Source organism: Apodemus sylvaticus, chromosome 9, assembly GCF_947179515.1.
Source record: "Apodemus sylvaticus chromosome 9, mApoSyl1.1, whole genome shotgun sequence".
Taxonomy (NCBI): Eukaryota; Metazoa; Chordata; class Mammalia; order Rodentia; family Muridae; genus Apodemus; species Apodemus sylvaticus.
The window spans coordinates 4,972,487-4,994,798 of NC_067480.1; the positions used below are offsets into that span (position 1 = coordinate 4,972,487).

A 22,312-nucleotide genomic window follows, 5' to 3' on the forward strand; every position below is an offset into this window, starting at 1 on the left:
TCCTGAGTTTTTTATCTTAGCTATTCTGACCAGTGTGAGGTAAAATCTCAGGGTTGTTTTGATTTGCATTTCCCTGACAACTAAGGATGTTGAACATTTCTTTAGATGCTTCTTAGCCATTTGATATTCCTCAAGTGAAAATTCTTTGTTTAGCTCTGTACCCCGTTTTTTAATAGGGCTATTTGGCTCTCTGGAGTCTAACTTCTTGAGTTCTTTGTATATATTGGATATTAGCCCTCTGTGGGATGTAGGGTTGGTGAAGATCTTTTCCCAGTTTGTTGGTTGCTGTTTGTTCATAGCAGCCCTATTTATAAAAGCCAGATGCTGGAAAGAACCCCGATGTCCTTCAATGGAGGAATGGATACAGAAAATGTGGAATATATACACAATGGAGTACTATTCAGCCATTAAAAACAATGAATTCATGAAATTCTTAGACAAATAGATGCAACTGGAAAATATCATTCTGAGTGAGGTAACCCAATCACAAAAGAACACACATGGTGTGCACTCACTGATAAGTGGATATTAGCCCAGAAACTCAGAATACCCAAGACACATTTCACATATCAAATGATGCCCAGTAAGGAGGAAAAACAAAGTAGGGATACTCTGGTCCTTTGTAGAAAGGGAAACAAAATACCTACAGAATGAGATACAGAGACAGAGGGTAGAGCAGATTCTGAGGGAAAGACCAACCAGAGACTACCCCACTCAGGGACCCATCCCATTTACTGTTATAAAACCCAGACACTATTATCAATGCCCAAAAGTACTTGCTGACTGGAGCTGGATATAACTGTCACCTGGGAGGCTCTACTAGTACATGAAAAATATATAGGGGGACACTCTCAGCCAGCCATTGCACTGAGCACAGGGTCCCCAATGGAGGAGCTAGAGAAAGGACCCAAGGAGCTAAAGGGGTTTACAATGCCATAGGAGAAACAACAATATGAGACACCCAATACTCCCAGAACTCCAGGGACAATACTATCAACTAAAGAGTACAAATGGAGTTACCCATGGCTCCAGACACATAAGCAGCAGAGGAAGGTCTTGTTAGACATCAAAGGGAGGAGAGGTTCTTGGTCCTGGAAAGACTTGATGCCATAGTGTAGAGGAATGCCAGGACAGGGAAGCGGGAGAGGGTGAATGGGGAAGGGGAGATGGCTTATGGGATTTTCGGGGGAGGAGGGAACCAGGAAAGGGGACAACATTTGAAATGTAAATAAAGAATATATCTAATAAAAAATTAAAAAATAAATCATAGCCATTCTGACTGGTATAAGGTGAAATCTCAGGATTGTTTTGATTTGCATTTCCCTGATGACTAATGAAGTTGAGCATTTTTTAAGATGTTTCTCCGCCATCCGAAGTTCTTCAGGTGAAAATTCTTTAACTCTGTACCCCATTTTTTAATAGAGTTATTTGGTTTTCTGGGGTCTAACTTCTTGAGTGCTTTGTATATATTGGATATTAGCCCTCTATCTGATGTAGGGTTGGTGAAGATCTTTTCCCAATTTGGTGGTTGCCGATTTGTCCTTTTGATGGTGTCCTTTCCTTTACAGAAACTTTCTAATTTTATGAGGTCCCATTTGTCAATTCTTGATCTTAGAGCATATGCTATTGGTGTTCTGTTCAGGAACTTTCTCCCCGTACCAATGTCCTCAAGGGTCTTCCCCAATTTCTTTTCTATTAGCTTCAGAGTGTCTGGCTTTATGTGGAGGTCCTTGATCCATTTAGATTTGAGCTTAGTACAAGGAGACAAGGATGGACCAATTTGCATTCTTCTGCATGCTAACCTCCAGTTGAACCAGCACCATTTGTTGAAAAGGCTTTCTTTTTTCCATTGGATGTTTTCAGCCCCTTTGTCAAGGATCAAGTGGCCACAGGTGTGTGGGTTCATTTCTGGATCTTCAATCCTGTTCCATTGTTGGCAAGGATGTGGAGAAAGAGGAACACTCCTCCACTGCTGGTGGGGTTGCAAATTGGTACAACCACTCTGGAAATCAATCTGGCGGTTCCTCAGAAAACTGGTCACTTCTGAAAGATCCTGCTATACAATTCCTGGACATATACCCAGAGGAATCCCCAGCATGTAATAAGGATATATTCTCCATTATGTTCATAGCAGTCCTATTTATAATAGCCAGAAGCTGGAAAGAACCTAGGTATCCCTCAATGGAAGAATGGATGCAAAAAATGTGGTATATATACACAATGGAGTACTATTCAGCCATTAGAAACAATGAATCCATGAAATTCTTAGGCAAATGGATGGAGCTGGAGAACATCATACTAAGTGAGGTAACCCAGTCTCAAAAGATCAATCATGGTATGCACTCACTAATAAGTGGATATTAGCCTGGAAAACTGGAATACCCAAAACAAAATCCACACATCAAATGAGGTACAAGAAGAATGGAGGAGTGGTCCCTGGTTCTGGAAAATTCAGTATAGCAGTATAAGGCAAAACCAGAACAGGGAAGTGGGAAGGGGTGGGTGGGAGAACAGGGGGAGGGAAGGGGGCTTATGTGACTTTCTGGGAGTGGGGGACCAGAAAAGGGGAAATCATTTGAAATGTAAATAAAAAATATATCAAATAAAATAAAAATACATCAAAAAAAAAAAGAAAAAATAAATCAGCCAGGCACCCATTATTATACTGCAATAGAAAGCAAAAGTGTGTTTAGCTTTGTATAAAACCATCAAAGCATCTGCCAATGCAGCCATGCCAGTTTTTGTCCTTCCACAAAGGAGTGAATGGGCGCTCTGTTGCTCCACATCTGACCACTGTGTTAATTTGGGTCCCTTACTACTTGTAGGTCATGTAGCATCTTGTTGCTCTTATGCACTATTTTCTCTATGTTGCATGATTACAGCTTTGCATGTGTTTATTGTCACTTGGGTTTGCTGAGGTGGCCTTATAGCTGTCCCTTTAGACCTGGTCTAATTTATGATTTAATCTCAATAGCTCTTTGAACACTTTGATAAAAGTCTTTTAGGTCTTTGAACAATTTCATAAAAGTCTTTTTCAGATGCTTCTAAATATCCTAGTTTCTGATATTCTAGTTCCTGATTTCTCTTTTGAACCCCTGTCTCTGTCTCTGTCTCTGTCTCTCTCTCTCTCTCTCTCTCTCTCTCTCTCTCTCTCTCTCTCTCTCTCTCACACACACACACACACACACACACACACACACTGGGATGCTTACATGCTAATATTAGATTCTCTATCTGGACAGTGCCTTGGGGGCTGTATGTCAGTCAAAGCCATTGGGGTCATCTGCATTTTCTCCATTGTTATAGAGATTTTATAGTCTCATATTTTTATTTTACATTTCAGTCTATGATCTATTTCGATTTTGCCTTGTTTTGAATACTATATCTATTTTTTATTTTGACTTGTTTTCTTCTCTGATTTCATGCGAGCATTTAAAATGACTCCATTTGATTCTTCAACTAGTGCAGCCATTGCACTAAGTGTTTTAAGTAGTTGTCCTGGAGGTCTCATGGCGCAGCTACAGCAACCAGAGCTATCCAGATATGAAAAGTCCTTCATGCTTCTTGCATTTCCATTTTTAAAATTCTTTATGCCATTACAGTTTCCAGACACACTGCTTTCTTTTCTTCTGAAAATGTTTTGGATCTCTTGCAAGGGGCCAGATGAACTTCCTCAGTTTTGTTTGCCTGGAATGGGCTTTTGGACATATACTTCTCTACCCTTGAAGGATAATTTTCCAGGACTGTGACTTGTAAGACTATTTCAACATTTGATTTCATTTCCTTTCTGATCACCTGCTTTTGAAAGAGAAGTTTAATGCTCTCCATAGTTTATTATAAGGCGATTTTCCCCCCTTTGGGGGTCAGTGTCATTAACCTCAAGGCAAATTAAAATGAGTCTTAGAGTTCATCTCAACTCAGTCAAAATATCTCTCATCAATAAAACAAATTTAACAAATGCTGGTGAGGTTGCAGGGAAAGGGAGAATCCTTGTTCGATCTCAGTGGGCCTGTAACCTAGTTCAGTTACTATGGAAGACAATGTGGAGGTTTCTCAGAAAGCTAAAAATAGAGCTTCCATATGACTTGGCTTTACAACTTTCTGGATATGTATGCAAAGAACTTTTTATCTTACTCTATAGATTCTTGTTCATTCATTTTTGCTGCTGCCCTATCCACAATAGCAAAGAATTGCAATCATTCTAGGTGTCCAACAATTGGTGAATGGATGACGAGAACACGTTACATAAATACACAAGGATTTTACTCAGTGCTAAGGAAAAATAAAATTAGGCAATTTTCATATAAATGGATAAAACTGGGAAACATACTGCTTTGGGTAACCTGGGCCCAGAAAGACGAATACTACATGTCTTCTCTTATATGTGAATTCTCTCAAGCATTTGCATTTGTGTTTGTGTTTAATTTTGAGTATCTGTGGAGATTAGATACAGATAAAAAAGGAATCATGAAAGGGGGAAATCATCCAAAGGACAATAGAACATAGCTGGCCAGAAGTGGGTGTTGGGGAATATGGGGCGGGGCCGGGGATGGCGGAGTGAGGGGTATGAGGGAGCCTGAAAGATTGGGGGAGACAAGCCAAAGGAAGAGGCGAGGAGATGCCACATAGAAGCCAGTTAAGAAATGATGTTCTCATTTGTGTAGTTTGGATACAAGATAAGTCTAGCTACGGGATTTTGGTATTTATCATGCATTGTATTCTTCATGTTTCCTGGATGTCTGCTGGAATTAATTCTGGAATATTCTTCGTTGTCATTTCAAATATTTTTTTTTCATTTTGCCCTTTTTTTTCTGGTATTCTGATCACACCCTTTAAAATGTCTCACAGTTCTATAACAGCTTCTTTCTATTTAATTTCTTTGATTTTTCATTTTTGGAAGTCCTCTGAAGTTTCTGAAAATCCACTCTGCCTTCAGCCTGTCTGGTCTGCTGACAAAGCCTTATTTCACTTCTCTGTCAGTTATTTGATTCTTAGCTTTACCCATTAATTCTTTTTTAAAAAAATAGTTTCCAAATTTTTTAGCTTCCATTACTACTCAATATGGGCTCACTCAAGAGAGGCCTTAGCATATCTTGGTTATATAACTATCCATAATGTGAAAATCTCTATTACATATTTGAGACTGGTTCTGATAATTGCTTTGTGAATTTATACTATGTTTCCTTCTTGTCTTATAGATACCTAGAGAGTTTTCAAAGGCCAGATACAGTGACCTGAATAATAAGAGATTGTCAAAGGTCTTTGATGTGAGATTTTATGTTTATAGAGGAAAACCTGGGTTGTGTTTGATGTTGGGTTTATTGGTAGTTTAAAAGATTTCTTTATACTTTCAGATTCTTATACGCTCCTGTATTGTTGGAATTTAAGAATTCCTTCTTGAATAGTTTACATTTCAGTTGTTGGCTCTAATATCTGTCATAATATGGTATGCTTGTATTGATGGGCTCAAGTTTTTGTTGGGTGGAAATATTAATTTGTTATTAATACTAGACTCTGTGATTTTGCTGTGTCCCTGGGCTTCAGAAGAGTTCCTTAGCATTTCCCTAGTTTCACTAGATGAGGTAAAAAGTAGGGAAAATTCTGGAATTGGCCAACTTCCCTTCTTAAAAGACACATGTTATGGTAAATGTCCCTCCACAGGCTCAAGTTTGAATGGTTCCTAGTTTGCGCCATTACTGGAGGAGGTAGAGCCTTTATGAAAGTTGTAAGGGAAGGGGCTCACAGGTTACAGCTGACCCTGATTCTGGCCTTTCTTCCTCTACATCTGGATCTGTCCAGATGTAAAAACAGTCCACTATGTAGTCCTGCTGAACTACAGCTGAACTATATAAAGGCCTGTGAACTCTAGAGTAAAATTCTCTGAGCCAGTGAGCAGGTTCCTCTGTCAGATACTTTGTCACATGCTGAGAAAAGAGTGATACAACACACACACACACACACACACACATGAACAAACACATATGCACACATGCATACATATGCACTATGGGAGAAATATTTGAGGGATTACTGTACTTTTTTGATGGATCTAAGAATTACTGTTTTTCAGTTTTTACATCTGTTTTCCTGTGAGGATCGAAGGATGACTTATATATTATTTTTATTGGATATTTCTTTATTTACATTTCCAATGTTATCCCCTTTCCCAGCCCCCTGAAACCCCCATTCCATTCCCTCTCCCCTGCTTCTATGAGGGTGTTGCTTCACCCACCACTCCTACCTTTCCACCCTCTAATTCCCCTACACAGCCCACTTAGTGCAACGCACCAGCAAGAAGGCTGTACAGAGTCCTTTTTCGTCCTCAGCCTCTGTAAGACAAAGTCTTGAGGTCTCCAAGCCCTGACAACTCTCTATAATGTTGTGAGTGTAGAAAGTACTGCAGGGTATCCTGGAGCCCTTGGAAGGCTGGGGAGCTCCTGTTAGGGAGCAAGAGGTGACTGCCAATCTACACCAACACAGACATCCACAGCAAGTCCACCAAGGTTCCAAACATGGGCCTCAGACTGGACAAAGGCAGCAGTGAGCAGATATGAGCATGTTTGGTATTGGACTCTCCTATTCACCAGCATATCTAGGATTATTTATTTTTCTTAAGTGTTTTATAAAAATAGCTTTAAATGTAACACACTTCCACGTGCTGCTTTCACACATATTTCATGGGGGTTGACTCTCTGGCTTCTCTCCATCACCCTAATCTCCCAGGCCCACCATTTCCACTCTACTCAAACATAATAGAATGAGTTCAATCTTGTTCTATTCTCTTGTGCAGCCCCTCACTTAAAAAGATGTTTGTCTCAAGGGCCTCATCCTGGCCTTCACTCACATGTACTTCCACTGGATACACAGATTTAACAGTTAGAGGCTCAAATTTGCATATGAGAGAGAATATTTGTCTTTCTGAACCATGTCTTTCCCAGTGTGTGGGAGTCTGCATGTGTGCATGATTCCCTTTTCTTTGGATTCTTGTATGAGTGTGGTTACATGTGTACATGACATGTCTGTGGAGGTCAGATGAGGATCTTGAGGGTTGGTCCTCATCTGTAGAGGGCTCAAGGCCCACATGCTTACAGAAAGGACCATAGAAACCAGAACTGTTAAAAGTGCAGAAGTTTTTTCTTCAATAGAAGTGATGCCTGTCCATCTGGAAGAGGGTCTTGTTTAATAACCTGGTGATCTTTCACTATTCTCTAGAGCCAGCCCTCACCAGAAATCCCCCCAGAATCCTGAGGATTGTTTCTCAGTTAATGGACCCATCCTATGAAAGATGCCTCATATACTTTGCAAAAGAGTTTATCATCATTCTCGTTACAAACACTTCCTCTCTAGACTCTCATCCAGAACACTGTTTCTTAGCTAAGAGAACCCATTCTTGTGGAAGAGGTCAGGTCAAGTGTGCTCTGTTGCTTTGATGCAGTTACACTGTAGGCTTTGCTGTAATAATTGCCAGGAGAAAATTCCTCTGCTCCCTTTCCAAGCATTTACCATGTTTACACATGTAAACTACAAATTCCTCAGAGTCTAGGCTGACTGAACCAAGTCTCACCCTTGCCTCTCTGTAGATTGTCTCATTGCTTGCTGTGAAGCTTACTGGGACTCCACACTTACCCCTTTCCTTGTTTGAGACACAGTATCCTATCAGCGCCGTGCAAGGCATGTTAGCTGACCCACACACATCTAAGGATTCCTCTCTCTTTCTGTCCCTACTCTCTGTAAGCATGCTAGGATTGCAGATACGATTGCATGTTGCTTTATTTGGGTTCTGGGGCTCTGAACTCTAGTGCTCTTGGTCACATGCCAACTGAGAAATCCTCCCCCTTTTGGGAAGCCCCTATACTGATTTCCACAGTAGCTACACTAGACTACTTGCTGTTTCTTTTTTTTCCTTCCTTCCTTCCTTCCTTCCTTCCTTCCTTCCTTCCTTCCTTCCTTCCTTCCTTCTTTCCTTCATGACCTGGAAATAAATATTTTAATTTTTTTGCTTTATTCTTAAGATGACAAATAAGTTTCAAGTTTATTTCCTTTTTGTTTGCTATATAAATAAAAAACTAAGCCACAAACAGGTACAACCAAGACATTATTAACCTCACAGTTAACACCCTCCTGTTGGATCCTCCTTTAAGTCTGACCACTGACTGGGCTAGCAAAGGGTGTGGGGAAGGCTTTCTTAGGTAGCACCATCATTAGGCTGGAAGAAGCCTGCTGGGAACAAGGGTAGGTTCTTATACCTGTCTCCTGAAGCCCAGTCCTCTGGACTGAAGGTGAATGGTTGGTCCTCCCCAGGGAGGGAGAAGGAAGCTACCTGTTCTTGCTCTCACAGGTCAAACTGAAAGTATCATCCTGGGTCTCTGCTGCTAAGCCTTGCCAGCTGCCAGAGTAGTATTTTTTACCTTGTTTTATTTTTGTAATTCTGTAAATAATCTAGATATTAACATATATTCTGAAGTACAGTTAGCAAGGGTTTCCTCCCATTCTTCAAGCTGCCTGCTCACTCTTAGTGAGCTATGAAGCCCCAGTTTAACTCCACTTGTCAATCAAAATGGGGCTAATTCCTGTGCTTCTAGAATTCTACCCAGAAATTCTCTGCCCACACCTAAGTACTGATATGTTTTCTTTGAACAGTTTTAGCGTGTTTTAGTATTAGAGTAAGTTCTCTAACCAAGTTAGAATTGGTTCTTGTGCAGGGTGAGAAACATGAATCTAATTTCCTCTGTGGGTAAGCATCCAGCACAGCCAAGACCACTGCTCTGTGGGTGCACATCCCCGCATGCATAGCCAAGACTATTCCCCTGCAGGTGCACATCCAGACCATTTGTTGAAAAGGACATTCTCTAATGAACGTGTTGGTTTATTCATTTATCAAAAATTATCTCCATAGCTTCATAAATTAATCTCTGCGTCTCTGGTCCCATCAGTCCAGATGGCTGTTTTTGTGCCTGTCCATCCTTGTTTAGTTCCTTGGTCAAGGTGGCTCTGTAGTATAGTTTGAGCTCCTGTAATAAGATGCTTTAAGGTGTGTTCTTTCTGCGCGTAGAATTGCTCTGGAGGATGGAGATGTGGCTCCAGTGGTTAAAACAACCAGTTGGTGATTGACTCCTCTTCCAGAGGACCCAAGTGCTAGCACCCAAAAGGAAGCTAGCAACTACTTAGACCTGCAATTCGAGGTAATCTGATTTCTGTCCTCTATGTGTACCAGAAACACATGTGCACATACATACATGTGGACAAACCACACTACCTGTAGAGTAAAATGAAACAAATCTCAAAACAAATCTTTTTAAAAAAAAAACAGATCTCCTTTGGCTATTGATGGTCTTTTGTAATTCCATATGAATTTAGTATTTCTATTATTTTATTTTATTTTATTTTATTTTATTTTATTTTATTTTTTTGAGTTATGTAAAGAATGTCATTTGAAACTTGACAGGGAACAACGCGTATATACCCTGATTTTGATAGAATGGCTATTGTAAGGTTATTAATTCTATATCTCCAATTCAGGAGCATGGAGGGTCCTTTTTAAAGGATCCCTTATACAGAGCTCTTTACCTCCTCTGTGAGGTTTACATGACGATTTTATTTTTAAGACTGTTGTGAATGGAATAGTTTTTTCTGATTTCTTTTTCAGCAAATTGGTTGTTGTTGGGATACATTAAAGCTATTGGTTTTATGTGTTGATTCTGTAATCTGTTACTTTGCTGGAAGCCATAATCAGATCTAGTAGTGCTCTGAGTGGAGTCCATGCTCATATTTAACCTCTTCCTTTCTAATATTTATCCATTTTGTATCTGCTCTTGTTTCCCTGCCTAAGACTTCAGCATTATATTGAATAGTAGAGGACAGAGCAGGGACCCTTCTCATGCCAGATTTGGCTTCAGCTTTTCATTATTTAGTATAATAGTGGCTATAAGTTTGTCACATAATACTTTGATTATGCTTAGGTATGTTTCTTCTAATCATGGTTTCTTCCAGATTTTTATGATCAAGTCATACTGAACTTTGTCACATGCCTTTTCTGCATCAAAACTGTGGCATTTTTGTCTTTAGGTCTTCATACACTAAGTTATATTTATTGATTTGCATATATTGAACCAATGCTTGGATCTCTGGAATGAAAACACTTTGGTCATGATGTTTAATCTTTGTTATCTCTAATTGGTTTACAAGTATTTTGCTGAATAATTTGCATCTATATTCATCAGGGAAAGGTTTGTAGTGTCTGGGTACTACAGGGCTCCCTAGAATGAGTTTGGTCATTCATTTTATTTTGTGGGAAACTTTGAGAAGTACAGAAACCCTTCCTTAAAAGTCGGATAGAACCTAGTCACAAACATACCTGGTCCTGAACTTATCTTTGTAAAGAAACCTTAAATTGCTGTTTCAATTGCTTTCATTTTATGAACCAATTTAGCTTCCTTATAGATTTTAGCTTTAATTTTGTTATGTTGTACATAGTTAGAAATGTAAATATTTTTCTATAATTTCATATAAATTTGCAAAAGCATTCCCTGATCTGTTGAATTTCACAAGAGTCTGGCAACTCACATTCTCTCTAATTTGATTAAATTGAATCTGCTTTTTCTTTCATTAAATTAGTTAGTTAACTTTGTTAATCTTTTCAAAGATCAAACTCTTTGGGTGATTCTATGTATTATTATTTTTAACTCTGATATTTATCTATTTAGGTACTTTCTGAATTCAGTTTTAGCATCTTTTTTTTCTTAGAACTTTAAGGTATATCATTAAGTTGTTTATTATAGTTTTTTATGTTTTAATGTCTGAATTTATAAAACTATAAGCTTTCCTATTTGAACTCTCTTGTCTGTATCTCAGATATTATTAGATTCTGCTTTCATTTTCATTTTACTACATGAATTTACATTTTTCTTGAACTTTTCAATGACTTACTGTTTATTCTAAAGTGTACTGTTAAGTTTTAATTAAAGCACATTTTTCAGAGATTATTAATACTGGTGATATCTAGTATTAAGGTACTAATAAGATACAGAGAACTATTTTGATTATAAAATATGTATTACTGCTTGTTTTATGTCCTATAATGTAATCAGTTTTATCTAAAGCTCTGTGTGTTGTTGTGAAGAATGCATATTTTCTATATATTGGGCAGAATGCTTTATAGAAAACTGTTAACTCTAAATCAATTTATAGTGTAATCTTTCCCGTAGGTTCCTTAGTTGGTGTTTTTTTTTTATTTGAAGCACCTTTGTAGATATTAGAGTGGCATATTCAATTCTTCCTTATTATTATGTCTAGACATGTCGTATTATACCTTTTATCATTTGTTTTAAGATATTATGGGTATATAGATTTACCACATGCAGTAGTATGTCGTGGTCCTTAATCTTCTTTACTACTCTGCTGCATGTGAGAGCTGCTATGTTAGCCTCTTTAAAGCTGCATCGAAGAAACACACACACACACACACACCTAGCAAAGTCATTCACAAATTGGGAGTCAATGTTGGAAATTAAATTCCTTGTAATTGATTATTTAGTGGTGGTTAAAGATCCTAGTTCGTGAGTTTTTGATGTTGTTTGTTTGTTTGGTTTTGGTATACTAAAATGCTAGAAACACTAATTCCAAGCTAACACACACACACACACACACACACACACACACACAAGGGTGAGCATGGTATTATCTAAGTTAATGAAATAAGATGTAGCATAAATGATGTTCACATAAATTAGAAAACAACTTTAAGCTGTTATACTATCTTAATCCTTGCATAAAATTCAATATCATGAATAGCACATGTTTAAATATAAAACATATGAGGCCACATCTTTTCTAAATGAGATATATATGTTGATGTTACAATAAGGATAAGACTCCTTGAGTAAGACTTCATTTGTCCAAGAATTAAGAACAATTGACAACTGGGACCTCTGTGCTCAGTTTTATCTAAAGCCCGTTTTATCTGTTGGGCAGATAAGGAATGCTACACAGCTAAAGAGACAATAGAGTGGAGAAGACACCAACAGAATGGGAGAGAATCTTTTCCAGCTACACATCCTACAGAGGATTAATATTCAATATGCAAAGAACTAAACAACACAGAGTCCAGAAAACAACCTAAATGAAAATGGATATTTAGCATGCTTAGCAATTAGGGAAATGCAAAATAAAGGGACACTGAGATCTTACCTATGCAGAGTCAGAATGGCTTAGACCAACCAGATAACCAACAAGCAACTCTGGGGAGGCTAAGGGAAAAGGGAACATGGTTCACTCAGATTGGTTCAGCCACTCTGGAAATCAGTAAGCAGGGTACTCATAAAATTAAAAATAGGTCTACCCTTCCATCATTCCTTGATATATGCCCAAAGACTTACCATCCTATTCCACAGATCCCTGCCCAGCCATGCTCATATCTGCTATATTTATACTGACCAGGGAATTGGGAGGTAACCTAAACCCTTCAATACATGAATAACTAATGGAAACATGCTACATCAACACAAGGGAATACTGTTCAGCTCAAAAGAACAATGGCGTCATGAAGTTTTCAGGGACGTAGATGAACCTCAAAGAGATTATATTATATTGAGTGACATGGCACAGCTTCCAAATCACAAATGCTGCATGTTCTCTCTCAACTACAGTTCTGAGCTCCAAATCCTCCAGAGCAAACACAGAGCATGGCGTAACCATAGAAACCAAGAAAATATAAAGGGAACCTAAACAAGAATGGGGGGCTTGAGAGTGGAATGACAGGATATGGGTGATATGAAGTCAGGAATGGAGCAAGCAGAGATGGGGGTTCCAACTGAGGAGGCAGGATGGAAGTAAGGACAGAGGAAGGGTGAGTGACAAATAGCACCAAGGAGCCACAGGGAGGTTTTTATTACTGTTTAATATTCACCTAAGGCTATAGTGACATATGTAAGTCTCTGTGTGTATGTATGTGTGTGCACACATATATGTGTGTGTATGTGTGCATATATAGATATCCACATACCTATGTAACAATAATAATAAAAAGAAGGATGTTGACTTGAGAGAAGGAATGGGGGGGTTGTAGTAAGGGTCACTAGGAGGGATGGAGGGAGGAAATGGAGTGTGAGAAGTGATGTAATTCTTTTTAAATTAAAATGTACATTTAAAAATCAAAAGAAGGAAGGAAGAAAGAACAAAACTAAGCTAAAAATACACTTTAAAAGAGACAGAATCCTCCATGTTTGTTTCTCCTTCTCAGGGCTGTGATTTTGTCTGGTTTGAACCTGCGCAGACCCTGGTTACCTCAGTCTCCATGACTTTGTGTTGAAAAGACAACTGTTTCCTTGGAGTTGTCTACTAACCTAGGATTTTACAATCTTTCTGATTTCTCTTCTATATAGATACCTAGTCCTGAGAGGAGGGATTTCAGGGAGACTTCATACCAAGAATCTTTTTTGGAATTTATACCTTCTGAGAAAGGGAAGCCAGTTTCCTCCCATGAAACGCTGTTGTGTTTATCCAACCACACACTCCAGGTCAGGCCCCATGCTAAAGTATAGCTGCACAAAACAAAACAGATTCCATATTTGGTGGGGGAGGGCTTATTAAATTCTGTTTTGTTATTTTTTGTCTTCTTATTTTTTAATTTTCATTTTTTTGTTTTGAGAGAGAGAGGGGGGAGAAATAAATTTCTGTGGGTAGTGAGTTAGGGAGATCTTGGGGGGGAGCTGGAGATGGAGAAAACATAATGAAAATACTTTGTTTGGAAAAAATATAGATAGAATAAAATGAACGCTGTGTGAAACCATTTTCAGGCAGAAAAAAGATACAGCACAGACACATCTTACCATAGTGAGGGTGTTGGCTAAAGAGGGTGTCGACTAAAGAGGGTGTCGACTAAAGAGGCACTGGAGAAGTGAAGATCAGGGACCATGTGCAGCAGTGACAGCACAAGCTTCAAGCAGGACATGAGATCTGGATCCCCATAAGCCACACTAATGCAGGGGTGTTTGAGCTCACCCTGAATTCCTGCACTTAGAAAGCATGACAGGAAAATGGGCCCTGGAACAAGCTGGCTACCTAGACTATCCCTGATCAGTGAACTCTGGGTTCAGTTGAGGATCCTGGCTCAGAAAATGGTTAAAGACTCCTGATCTTGACCTTGGGCCTCCACATGGGTTGCAGTTTGAATATGCTTGGCTCCTGGGAAGTGGCACTATTAGGAGGTCTGGCCTCATTGGAGGAAGTTAGTTACTGTGGGGTGGGCTTTGAGGGTCTATGTTCAAGCTCCACCCATACAGAAGAGAGATCCTCCCCCTGGCTGCCCTTGAATTACGACACAGAACTCTGGGTTCTTTCTCCAGTACCAAGTCAACCTGCAGGCTGCCATGCTTCCTATCATGAGGATAATGGACTAAACCTCTGAAACTGTAAGCCAACCCCAGTTAAATGTGGTCCATTTCTAAGAGTTGCCTTGGTTGTGGTATCTCTTAACAGCAATGGAAACCTTAACTAACATAACATGTCTGCATGTGCAATTGCAAACATATGTGTACTATCAGATATATGACTAACCATATGTTCTTACATATGCATACATACACATGAAGAATAAGAGAAAAATATGTGATTTGGTAAAGTGCTTGCCACCAAAGCATGGGGACTTGCATTTGATCCCCACAACTTATGCAAAAGTTGGCTGTCCCACCTCCCTGTTGCCCTACCTCTTACCCTTTCTACCCTTTCTTCCATATAGTCACCTGAACATTATAAAAAAACATTATAAAAGAACAATGTAATGTCCTATCCTGGCTTGAGCCCTTGCTCTGGACAGTTGTTTAGTACCAGCATGTGATTAAACAGGAATGTGCTGTTTACTACTAGGAGAAGTGTCAGTGACCAAAGGTAAGGGCATCACCAGTCTACAGGTGTAAAAACACAGTTTATAAATCAGCCTGAGAACATGCCCATTTAGTAGAAACAGAAGCAATAGGTTAACCACTCAGTCCTATGCCCTCCATAAGTGACAAACATTGACCAAGCTCACAGAACGGGTTATGGGCTCCCTCTAGGGGAGTAAGCCTCAGATCCAGTCAGAACACTGTTGGTTACCTCCACAATAGTGTGCCACTACCACACCAGTGGTCACATCATGCCTGACATATTGGTATTGTGGCATGTAAAGCCCATGGTAGGTAAGACCAGTGATGATAGCTGGACTGTTAGCGGCCTAAAGAGGGACTTCATTATAGAAAAGCATATTAAAACTCTGAGCATGTTATTCCATATTTTCCTTCCTTCTATAAAGTGAAAAGACAGATCCCAAGGAAAACTGATAGCATACAAAAATTTTAAACCATAAATCTATTGAAGAAATTAACTAGCAATTAATTCAGCAATGAATATGCTACTAATAAACCATCTCGAGGCACAGGTAGCTTTTGTGGGGAATTCTGTATAGTTAAAAAGCACATATCATGCACTTTTCATAAACCTTTCATAAGAATAGGAACATGAATGACTATTTCCCATCACGTTTGCAAAGTTATCAGATTTAAAATATCAAAACATCATGACAGCACAAGAGAGAAAATTATAATCAATTTCTTCCTTGAATACATTTGAAAAAGTCTTTGATAGAATGTAGGCAGTTCTCACCATTTGACATAGCAACATGGAGTTGCAGAACTCACCATGTATTTTAAAATGTGCAAGCTGGACTTAGTAATCAATGAAAAGGAGCAATGATTTTTTTCTAGGTCCTTACAAATTTTAAATAAAACATCAACAAATTCTCTTAGGGCTGGTCAAGGTGTAAGCAACATCACTGTAATTTACACATTCAAAACCTGAAGCGTTTGCTCTTTGACAACATTAATTAGTGAGGGGCATCTTCATCCCACTTGTTACAGCCGCTCCTTCTGTATTAACAATTCGTAACAAGGGTTATTATTTCTCCCACCCATCGATTTGTTTAAAGTTGATGGTAGTTTCAAAAGCTACCACTTAAGGAAGTTTATTTCACATTCATTGACCAGGTATCTTTTTAAAGATGCAAAAGCTATAAGATACCACATGGGCATAGCACTGTGGGAGGAATGGGCAGTACAATTACATACTTTGCTGTTGGCATGCCACGCTCGAAATGGTGGTCTAGCCATGGCTTATGGTGATATCTGGGACTCCCCTGGTGATTTGTGAGCTTTCAGTCTGTGTACCCTCTGGATGTTAAGTCTCTTTAGTACTGGAAATCTGACCTGTGTTGTTTGGAGTCTGGTCTTTTTTTTTTTTTTTTTTTTTAACTTAATCAGAACAACTGAAATTCACATACCTTGGAAGCATGCAAAGAAGCAAGACCTGCCTAATTACTTGTTCTATTGATCAATTGGGTACTAGTATATGAAGGGTGGTTATTTTAAACTCATTGAATAGTACCAGTATAATTAGCACACTTTTCCACACTTACAAATAATGTTATAGTCAAGCAATGAATTTCCATAAGGATGATTATAATAAAAGTTTACACATTAGAGAATTAAGGAGAGCAATCATAATCATCCTAATAGAACCAGGACAATGTTTGATAGAATTAAATTCCTGCTTATAAAAAATAAACACTAAAGCTAGAAATGAAGGAGTTTGTTCCACTCTGCTAAAGGTCTCAATAAACTGCATGATACCTTATGGTTAATAAATCATTTTATATACAACTTACAACAGTGTTTGTTTCTGAGATTAAGTGGAGGATGGGGAGGGAAAGGGAGCAACTTGGAGGAAAGAGGGGGGAAGCTGCCATTGGGATTTAAAGTAAATTAATTAATTAAAAAAGAATGAGACAACAATGCCTGCTGAACATAACATCTATTCAGCATGTTGTGGAGGTGCTAGCTCAAGAAAGCTCCCTCATAACACTCAAAATTATCAGAGAAATTCTAATTAAACTGAATACTATACCATGTCGATGAATTGGAAGATGCCAGTTCAGCTGAAATAAGATGACAGAATTACCTCAGATTCAATTAAACTCATTGTGCATTATATGATGGTGTGTGTGCATGTTCATGTATGGTGTGTGTGTGTGTGTGTATTTAAGATAAACTTTCCTCCTCCCCAGCCCCTCTCTCTTTCTTTCGGATAGAATCTCTTTCTTTAGCCCAGGCTAACTTCAGCCTTGCTACCATGCTACCATTCCCAGTGTAGTCAGGACAATTAAATAGAAGAAAAACAGAACTGGATGAATACTATTTAGATGGTAGAACTGTTTACATGAAACTGTAGTGACTAAGAGAGTGTGGTATTTCCAAAATGCTGGAAATAAGCCAATTAACCAGAGCAGAGTTCAGAAACAAATCAACACAACAATAGTCATTTAATTTACAACTAATGTCACCTCCGTGCAAAAGAGGACATGGACAGCTTAGTCAACATAATTTAATCAACTGTGATTCCTAGAAAAGAAGAATTTTGATTATTATTTGATATTGTGGAGGAAATCAGCTCAAGTTGCATTCCAGAGCTAAGTTGTGATATAAATGCATAAGACCTTTAAAATGGAAATAAGTTGAACATGAAACATGTCAACAATTTTGAGGCATGGAAGGTATTAAGGAAACCAGAAATAATGAGTAACATTGAAAACTAAAATCTGTATTTGTCACAGGTTCCATTAAAAGCTCAAGAAAGCAAACGCCAAGCTGGAGAAGAGAACTTCAATGAATCTGTCCAATAATGGGACTCGGCCACTTATTTACAGAGCATCACATCAATATGAGGAAGACACTCTAAAAGAGAAAAGAAAAGGCCCTTCACAAAACGCAGTAGTCAAGAAACTATTCAATTTCACTAGATCATGGGTAGAGTAGAAATTAAAATATTGTTAAACCCCTATGTCAGCCTAAACTCTTATGTTTTCATATCAAAAGAAAACTTATGGATGATTTGCTGTCAACATTTATGTTTTAATTTGGGGGCTTATAAAACTACTGGATTAGCAAAATGAGATCTAGTCACATCCTGGTTACAAATGACCCAGATATAAACTACTTATTAGCTAAAGTTTCCAAAATTCCAAAAGGATCCCAGGCATGATGCAATGTGGTGGCCCTGGCAGGTCTGAGGCACCGAGGACCCAAGCTATAGCTCTCGCTCTCTGAGATATAAGGACCTGCTAAGTTAGTTGACATGAGTGTCACACACTCTAAGTGCTGTGCTCAGCCTCTCCTAAAGGAGCATCTTTTCTCCTGTATGGATCATTCACTGGGCAAAGGGCCAAGCTTGAAAAGTACTAGATACACAGCTCTATCCTGGAGAAGGGACACATTTGTGACCATCACCTTCATGCTCCTGCAGGGCTCTACTTAAGGTGGCACAAAGAGGCATTGCCTCCTGCCATGGTTTGGGTGTAGCACTTGGTACGGACGGGTGAGGCAGACTCTCCCTTGTCACCCATCAGTTTTACAGGCAGATATCCTTGTAAAATGACCTTGCATCCTTCAGCAAATATGTTATTAGAAAGCAATTTATATTCTGTCACTGATTTCATTTTTATATATTATTATCAGGAAAGATGCTCCAAATTATATGAATCATTAAAAACTAGAGTGAACAACAAAACAGGGGCTTTGCAGAGAGCCATGATTAGGTGACAATCACATTTATTGCAAATAAAATGCTTTGGGAAGGTGGTCACTAGTGACATTTTAAAACACATCTGTGATATGAAAATCTGAAGCTGTGTCTACATACTGTACTCAACTTATGAAAAATCCAGAGCTTGTAACTTCCCTTTGCAGATTAAACAAGAACATAGTTTGTTTTACTCAAACACAAACCAAACCCCCCAAACCACTAACAAATAAGAAGGCATTGACTAAGATCTACACATCAAGATAAAATAACAGATGAGGAATTGCAAATGAAGCTCATGCTATACAGGTTTAGCAACAAGGAGTATTAATTTCTTAATCACATAGTAGTAACACTTAGTTCTACTATTTGGTTGCAGACAGGTTAGAAATGCAGCAAATGAAGTTAAGTGTGATGAGGAAGCCTGGCTGAATACAGGGAGTGCCATCCGAACAACATGGCGGACTAGCACACGGTACCATGTATGGCCAGTACATTTTCCTGCAGTAGAATAGGGCCCAGGATGCTAGACAATTGGGTGCTTTGCAGAAGACAAAGTTCCCCACACATCCCATGACACTGATGGCCAAATGCACTGTAGACCTCTCCTGAGGGGAAATTAACAGGGTTGAGTTAGAGAGTTCAATAGGTACAGGAAAGAAAAAAAATCTGGGAGTAAACTTCTTACAAAGGATGAATAAAAGGGAGAGCAGGGGGGAGGAGGAAGAGGAGGAGGAGGAGGAGGAGGAGGAGGAGGAGGAGGAGGAGGAGGAAGAGCGGCACACTGAGCACTCTGTGCTATGCAAATGCCTCTTGCTGGAGGTGCCTTCTATTTTGGTCAGGATGATCTTCATTACTACTTTTACTATGTGAAGCACAAAACTGTGTATCTGTTTTAACAGGAACATGTACATAATTACTCTCTGCAGAAAATTTCAAAAGTGTCAAAATATGAATTAAAACACCAACACTTTTTTAAGGTTTCTTATGCCGTTTCAAAAGATGCTGCTTACAGAACGAAGGCTTGGTGCAATGGAGAACATTTGGAGCAGTTTCTAAAATATCCATTACTTATTTAGAGCAAGGCTTAGATCTGGTTGTGTTGTACAGACATTCTTCTGAGAAAATGTGTAGCTGCACAGTGAGAGCCAAGTACCTTAATTGCCCCCTATTTCCTCAGGAAAAGACCCTGTTTCTTTGCGACTTGGATGGAAACTTCTATCTCTTCCAAGCCCAGGCTGAGCTTTGCCCCATTCAAAGAGAGTAGTTTTGCTTTTGGCCACCACAACCCTGGGCTCAGTGATGGTCTCACCCTTTTTTTTAATCCCAAGAGAACTCAATCATGATACTGCAGTGGAGATACTACAGTACTCCCCAGTTGTGTTAATTTCCTTCCCAATTCATCAGAAAACTCATCAACAGATCTCCTACCATGTTTGGGGACCTACACATTTAAGGGCCACAGTGGCTGAACACATAGCGTTCTGATTGTAAATGATCAGTGTTTCCATCTGGCCAGATCTAAAGATCAGTGCAAGGACAGGGCAGCTGAAGGAAGGCCTTAGATGGCCACCACAGAGCCCGGCCTCCCATTCTGTCTGCACTGAAGAGTCACAGGAAGGAAAACACACCAGGGAAACAGGTATCTCTTTTCCTTTTCTCTACCCCAACAAACATCTGACCTCAGAAGTTAAGCTTTCTACCCAGTAACTTTCCACCTGACCAACCAATAATGCACACTTATTGGCTGTCCAATTTGTGGCTGCCTCTGTGCATTTGCTACTGTTGCTTTTGTTTGTTTGTTTGTTTTACCTCTGAAGAGATTATCCAAGTCAATATCTTCTTTTCCTTTGAGTTTCAAACACTTTGCCTGCTGTACAAGTCTGGCAAAGAACAGAAATAAAAATCTGGATTCATTATCCTGTGAGGTAAGAATAAATCATGACAGCAGCACAAATTTAGATAGAAACCGCAGGGTAAATGGCAGTGAATTAGCAGGTGTTTCCCTGCACAGTCTCATTAGAACGTTTCCTCGGCTTAACATTTAAAGGAAGCCTGAACCTTTGTTCAGAAACTCTGATTTTGAAAGCTGAAACTTAAAAGTCTTTCCATCCACTCATCCCCGAGAATGGTCTCTTCAGGCTCTGAGGAGGAAGTACCTAAGACAGTAGGTAACAGTGTAGGACAGAGGACATATGTAAATAAGCATTATCCCAAAGTTCGGTGCCTATTATTTCAATCAGAAGATCATAGCACTGTGGCTGTGCTCAGACAATGTGCAAGTAACTAAGTTGCACTGCTGAATGTCAGAGAATTCATTAACTTTTGCTACGTTGTAGCACACAGTGTGGGCTAATTTTGCAACTCTCTCATCATAGTTTCTTCATTAAAAACCAAGGTTTCCGCTGCAGAGTGAAGGTAGAACTTTTTAAAATGCGACTTCTCCACGGTGGCTAATTACCCACTAATTAATTTTAGGCAGAGAACTTGAGATAATTAATTTATCTGCATATACTTATGATGCTAATAAACTTATAATCATTTGCTTTGCACACGTGTTTTCTTACTGCACTTGACAGTTTTCGTTCCAACCACACTGACGGGCCTGTGACTCCGGCATGACAGAACAGAGAAGGAAGCGACTCAGCAACCAAACCTGCCTAGAAGTCTGACTGGCTTATAGGTAAGCTGCGTACTTTTATCCACAGCTTTTGGGAACATGTTTGCCACAGCATAAGTGTGTTCCACTCATTAGTTAGGTAGCTCTTGATTTTCTTAATAAAAAACAGCAACAAAACAAAATCAAGAAAAAGTTTGAATTTAGGCCCATCTTTGAACCTTCTGCTATGGTGCACAGCCTACCAGGTAAGGCGCTGCCTCTGGAGCAGGCAGAGAGTCAGGGAGAGAGAAAAATGGGTGCAGGGATGCTTGTTTCGTGCCTAGGACTCAGTTCCTTGGTCTATGACACAGAGTGAATGTCTGAGCACTTGACATTTAGTGGCCAGTCTGTGACATGAACATACCACATGCCTATCAGTCTCTCTCTGAACTCAGGAAACAACATTTTTAAAACACTGTAAAGGCCAATACGCATTATGGACCAATATGCATACAGTCTGTATATTACTTTAACAGTTCAATGTATTTAGTTTGGCTTAGGTTCCCTGTATATCTCTGTGTTGTCAGTATTCATTTACATTCTCCTAGAAAAGGCACGTACGTGGCTTATAGAGAGAGGATATAAGCTTAAGCAGCAAGAACACACCACACACCACACACACCCAGAAACCTAAGCAGCAATTATCTGATAGTCAATGTGAGATGCTGGATGCCACCAGCCCCAGGTCGCAGTGTCATAGCCTGGTCATTTTGTAAAGAAGACGAGGAAAAAGAACAATTTCAGCTCTGCTCACCTGTTTTTGGACATGTTTGGGGATGGTGCCCTTAATTTTATAATGTTTACAGCACTGTGAATTAAATGAACCCCTCTTACAGCATGCCTCTGTAGTCTGTGTTGGTGAAATCTTAGATCTATCATACAAAATTTAAAAATAGAAAGTTGCCCGCCTCACATAATGTCTATGGGGTTTTGGAAAACGATTTTAAGATAATTGAAATGATGTATCTGGTCGTGTATTTTGAAATGCAAGCCACTGTAATTGATCAAGGGTATATTTACTTACATCTCAATTTCAAATGTTTCTTCACT

At 39.1% G+C, this 22,312-nt stretch overlaps 1 protein-coding gene across 1 annotated transcript in view; it reads right to left on the minus strand.

The window, feature by feature from the left end:
- L3mbtl4 (L3MBTL histone methyl-lysine binding protein 4) overlaps positions 1-22,312 on the minus strand; it is a 337,842-nt gene that overhangs the window by 100,050 nt on the left and 215,480 nt on the right. The window contains exon 13 of the mRNA XM_052193353.1: positions 20,416-20,486. Coding sequence (XP_052049313.1) covers positions 20,416-20,486 — 71 coding nt within the window. The remainder of the gene's footprint in view (positions 1-20,415; positions 20,487-22,312) is intronic.